We start from the raw sequence: 6,000 nt of genomic DNA, 5'->3' as shown, positions 1-6,000 counted from the left end.
TTACCGTGGCACTGAAGTTGTCCACGTTTCACGTATGAAACCTTTTATTCGGCGCAATCCTGCGGACTAACTGCGGCCAGGCTGGCCGCTTCAACTGCGCGGGCGAAATAGTGTGAGCACTGTGTGGCGCTTCTTCTTCCACACGGCTGAACGTGCTGCAGCCACCGTAGTGCTGCTTCATCTTCATCCTGCTCCCTCTTGTAGATACCCATCGTCATCGCGGAGTGTGTTTGGCTGCAGTGTGCGACCAAGGCTTCAGGTCTGCAATAAAGCCTGATTCCCCAAGTCCGACCTTCGCGTTACCTTACAATATGAACACTTTGGTTTCCGACCAAAACTGTCCGTAAAGTGAGTCATCCATAATAACGAGTCATGAATAAAAGCAAAAAAGGATTTTATTGAGAAAAGAGAATTGTAATTAACGACTGCTTTTGTACATAATGGTGTGCACTGGACTTAAAGTTTCACAAAACACCGGCAATTTTGAGTGCATTATTCTTGTCATTGTTGTCTTCGAAAAATTGTAGTGCAGTCTGAAGCGACTGCCTTACCATGATACCCGTGATGTTGGGCTTTGTTTTGGTCGAACTTTCGAGCACGAACTCCTCACTGGCCGATGAATCAACGTCTGATTCTCTACTCACCGTCACATCCAAAATGGCCTCTTCACTGAGCAAAGTAGCCGCGAAGTAGCTGCTTGAGATTCTCCTTAGGCGAGGAAACAGCTGAGCTGCCGATACTACAGTAGCTGACGGGTAATTCGGACTCCAATAATTCGGACTTGTAGGATATTTCGGACTTCGGTGAGGCACCGTCAGTCACCCCTTAGAAGCGCATACATATTCGCGACGGATATTTCGGACTTTAAAAGTCCGAAAGTTCGATTTTTCGGACTAATTTCAGTACCCTGCAGGCCAAAATCTGCCATCTTATCGGCTTTTCGCCGACGCAACAAGCGCCATCTTGGATTGAGGTGGATTGGCTCTGCAGTTGGATTGGCTTGACATGGTTTCGGTGCCCCAGTTTTGCCAGGAGAGGCCCCTGCAATCTCTGCCACTTCGAGGTGGCAGTCGGATTGTCATCGCCGTCAACCTGCTTTTGTCGCCAACGCTGACGCAGGCAGCTATCTCTTTGTGCTTTGTCTCATACGTCCGCCGTGTTGTCACACGAGTTTCTCCGACCGCGTCAACCGAGTGGCGCGCCGTCAATCCTTTGGCCGTTTTGTGATTGCGTCCGGCGGTTCCACCGCTCTGAACGAAAAGTGCCTCATTTTTGCGTGTTTGACGAGCGGTGTGGTGCGCACTCGGGCTGTGGACATGGCCCCGCCGGTGCTGCCGAGTCCGTCAAAGAAGCGTGGGAGCTATTCTACCATGACCCTTGAGAAAAAGGCAGCGATCATAAAGCTAGTGCTGAGTGGGCGAACGCAGGCTGACGTGGCCAAGGAGTTCGCACTGTCGAAGCAAACTATTTCGGATTACGTGAAAAATAAGGAGAAGATTTTTTCCGCCTTTGAGGCGTCCCACAGCAGCAGCCAGAAGAACGACAGGAAAGGCGACCATCCCGAATTCGAGAAGGCCTTGCTACTCTGGCTTAAAGCTGCTTTAGCGAAAAACCTTCCAGTGTCGGGCGACACGTTGAAGGAAAAGGCAGAGACCCTGGCCGTGAAAATGAGAATTGAAAAATTCAAGTTCACGGACGGATGGCTCCGCGGTTTCAAGAAGAGACACGTTGTGTCTTTTAAGAAGATGTGCGGGGAGAGCGGAGCCGCCAACCCAGCCACGGTAGCAGACTACCGTCAGACGAAGTTGAAGCCCTTGTTGAGCCAGTACAGCCCGGAGGACACCTTCAACTGTGACGAGACCGGCCTCTTCTTCAAGATGTTGCCTGACCGCACCCTCTCTTTTTCGGGTGACTCCTGTTCAGGGGGCTGCCACAGCAAGGAAAGGATAACAGTAATGGTAGGTGCAAATGCCACTGGCACTGAGAAGCTGCCACTTCTTGTGATAGGCAAATCCAAACATCCTAGGTGTTTTAAGGGCGCGAAGAACCTTCCCGTGTGGTACTGCAGCAACTCCAAGGCATGGATCACTCATGCTTTGTTTGAAGATTACGTGCGTCGACTCGACCGAAGTTTCGAGCGGCAGGGGCGACAAGTTATTATTTTTGTTGATAACTGCGCGGCTCACGGCACCTTCGACAACCTGAAAGCCATTCGGCTCGAATACCTGCCACCAAACACCACCAGCGTGCTCCAACCAATGGACCAGGGGGTGATCAAAAACCTTAATGTGCATTATCGGACCCGTCTTCTGCGGCGCGCAGTCCTTTGTTTTGACAACCGGAAAAAGTACGCCAGGGATCTTTTTGCGGCGGTTAGCATGCTGGCTGACGAGTGGAAGGCAGTGATAGCGGAAACAATTGCTAATTGCTTCAGGCACGCTGGATTCTCCGCCGATGAAGTCGATGACGTAGAAGACTGCAACGATTCTGAGGATTTGACTGCAGACAGTGGCGAAGACCTCATCGTTGACCTTCGCGGGAACGGAATGGACATTCCAACGGGGTCCACGTTCCGCGAGTTTGTTGAAGTGGACGACGGCCTCGATGTGTGCGGACCTCACGGACGACGAACTTGTACGCCAGGTTCCTCAACCTGAAGACGAGTCGGACTCCGACGACGACTCGGGCGGCCTACCACAGCCATCGCTTGCACAAATTACGAACGCTGTGAACTTGCTGTCTAGCGTGTACAGCGAAACGACAACTTTGGCGCGAATACAAGCGCAAATCGTCGCCAGCAAAAGAAATTTGCCGCAAGGTAAAATCGGCGACTTTTTTAAGCCGATTTCCTCTGAATAAAGTGATATTTTGTGCTTCACGGATTTTTCGGACTGTTCGATTATTCGGACCATTTTTCGGGTCCCTTCAAGTCCGAAAAAACGGTCGGCGACTTAGTCCCTCGCAGCTTGGATTGTCTGAGATGGTTTTTGCCGCTTGTATTCACAGATTTCTTCGCGCCTGCGTTCAGCTGTATTCTTTTGCGTTTAACTCCCGCCATGCCAAAAGCCAGACTCAAGTTGAGGGTTACAGACTCCTGATGCTGTGCACTTTTTTGCCTAATTAACCTTTCTGCCTTTCCGTTCTTCTGATTCTTTTCTTTTTTGCCTTGTGCTGTTTCTGTGTCTTAACAGTGTGTCTTAACTCTCACCGAAAAGCGTTAACGGCTTCATGGAATACACATTGCGCTTTGGGAAAGAAAACTTCAGTTCCCACCGCCATTGTAGGCACTTGTCTTTCTTCCTGTCATTTCTTTCTTACGCTTTTACCGGCCTCTCTGTTCACGTTCAGCAGAATTTATTGCAACCACATGTTGCTGTTTTCTTGACTGCGGCGGTACTTCCGCTGCACCCAGAAATCTCCTGGTTCCCCCCTTTCAGGGTCTTTTTTACGCTAACCCTCGGTTTGCTGTGTACGTTCTTCTCGGCTCTTGCGCCCCCCCCCCCCCCCCCTTAGAAGGGCGACACGCCCGCTTAGCTTAATTTTGTTCTTTGCAACCCCACAGGACTCGTTCAGGCATCCCGCCGTATCGGCTGTCGCGTAGGTTCGCGGGTGGCGCGCCCTTCTTTAACTTGCGTTCGGACTCCTTTGCTTTTTTTCTAGCACGTGTCCATATTAACCAGACAAAAATGCATGGGCCCAAGTGGGGCGCGTGCATTATTCCATTGTCCGGACAGCGAGTTTCCATATTAACGAGACATAAATACATTGAAAAGGTTTCGTCCCAATAGAACTGTCCATAATTCGGATCGTCCAAATTACCGGTGGTCATATTGACGGGGCAAGACTGTATGCGAATAATAGAACTACCGGGAGCACTTAAGCCTCTTTACGTGCTCTGAATACGTGAGCGTTAAGTGCTCCTATCACGCCTTTGTTCCGTCCTTTAACCGAGTTAGACGAGCATTAGCTCGATTAATACATGGTCTTATATGGCTTTCCCGCGATTTGGCGTTTGACTTTAGATTCTATTCGTGGAGATCGATTTTAATGATATATTACTTGGCGCTGTAGCATAAAATTTAATTGGTAATAAAGTTAATATTACCTGAAATTGGTGTAGTTACATTGTACTCGATATAGGCTATCGAAAGATAGCGTATATCATAAAGCATAAAAAAGCATAAAGTTCGCGAAAGATACCATAAAGTTCGCATTTATTCACACTTAACTAATTACAGGAATCAGTAAAGAGTATTAAATTAGTTAAGTGCAATTATATTCGTCATAAACTATCCAAAAATATAGGACTTGATGCTGTAGTGTGACGTTCAATTTTAAATAAATGACTAGTTAACAACACAATAAGGCCTACAGTCAGTACAGTGCAAGTATACTTTACGTAAGCTATCCTACAGCATACGACTTAAAGATGTAGCATAAAGTTCAATATCAGTTCAGTTCTGTCGTGCCCGGCTCTTCGTGACCCTATAAACTATATCATGCCAAGCTTTCCGGTAACCCATTGTCTTTCGAATATCACATAGAGTCATCTGTAATGCCTCGACGTTGCCGTATAACCATTGCGTTGGCTGCGTAAACTCCTCCTGTGTCTTTCAATCTTTACCGGCATCAAAGTTTTGTCCAGCGACTCCTCTATTTGCATCACACGACCAAAGTAGCTGAGCATTAACTTTATAATTTCACCCAATTAGCAGACACGGTTTACGCCAGCCAAAATCAACTTATTTAATTTTCTGGCAGTCCAAGGAACTCTCAAGTGTCTAGAGAGAGTGAGAGAGCCAGGGAAAGTTCGGCATAATCGCAATTAACTAATCAACGGGTAATAGCAGAAAACAACAATTATTTTAGCGTAATCATACTCTATATAAGCTACACAGCCAATGCGGACACATTATGTTCACGTATTCTCTACATGGCGGGCAAGAAAGAAGCAATGCTAGTCAATTAAACTTGCCCGTTGTTTAATATTCATACAAACTCATTTACTTTTACAATACTCAGCCAACAACTGGGAAGACTCCCTATTAATTCTGCCTAATTTCACGACCGGAAGTTCCTCATGCCGCTATTTTCATACTTCACTATTCAAATTGCGAAGTGTGATGGGGAAACATCGCTGAATTGCAAAATTTGCCCTCAAAGCTTTTGAATATGTACAAAAGCTTTTATTATTATTATTATTATTATTATTATTATTATTATTATTATTATTATTATTATTATTATTATTATTATTATTATTATTATTATCATTATTATTATTATTATTATTATTATTATTATTAAAACGTGCGCACACAGGCGGGTTCTCAAAAGCAGCCGTATGGCGTTTGATTGTTCGCACAAATCGCTCGAAATATGCCCGATAATTATCGTCTTCCCTGTTGGCTAAAACCAATCAAACATTCGCGTGCTGCTGCCACACATCAAGAATGATTGGTTGCAAGGTAATGTATTAGTTCATTATCGTTTTGTGACTACATAGCTCACAGCTACTAAATAAAAAATTCAAGACTTAAATTTTTGCGTCAGAAATGTTAATACCTCGTATATGTTGCTCTTCGTCCATCGCGCACCATCTTTCACTTCCGCTCCACTGCGTCAGTCAGGTGCCGCCCGCGGTGTACACCGGAGTCGGAGAGTTTTCAAACTGAAACTGGTTCTAGCAACGCTGTCGCACATTCCCTTAGGCGGGCAGGCAATGCGCTCGCTCGGTTTGGACTCACACGCGGCAGTATCTGCTCCGTCTAGAAGACACATGCATACCCTGGGCAATAACAGCATCTGGCTTTCTTTCGGTCCCGAACTCGTTTTCACTTGTTGGCGAAAGCCAGACCTCAACTCAAAAAGCGTGAACAATATTCCAACCGAACCTTTCCTGTAAAAATCTCAAGACAAAAAAAAACTAAAAGAAATGTTATACAAAGCAACCAGAAGTTTTCGGAGCAAACCCAATCAAAAATTAAAGAAAAAGGAAAA

The 6,000-nt window shown here is 46.1% G+C and overlaps 1 protein-coding gene across 1 annotated transcript in view; it reads right to left on the bottom strand.

Annotated features, from left to right (window-relative positions):
- Nucleotides 1-1,795: 1,795 nt before the first annotated feature.
- Nucleotides 1,796-6,000, bottom strand: part of LOC146187094 (uncharacterized) — a 37,555-nt gene continuing 33,350 nt past the window's right edge. Inside the window, exon 4 of the mRNA XM_084608176.1 lies at nucleotides 1,796-1,927. Coding sequence (XP_084464302.1) covers nucleotides 1,796-1,927 — 132 coding nt within the window. The remainder of the gene's footprint in view (nucleotides 1,928-6,000) is intronic.

The sequence above is a fragment of the Amblyomma maculatum genome, chromosome 6 (genome assembly GCF_055883805.1).
Source record: "Amblyomma maculatum isolate TAMU_Amacu chromosome 6, ASM5588380v1, whole genome shotgun sequence".
Classification (NCBI taxonomy): domain Eukaryota; kingdom Metazoa; phylum Arthropoda; class Arachnida; order Ixodida; family Ixodidae; genus Amblyomma; species Amblyomma maculatum.
Note: the sequence above shows the minus strand (reverse complement) of the source record. Positions and strands in the feature narration are given on the sequence as shown.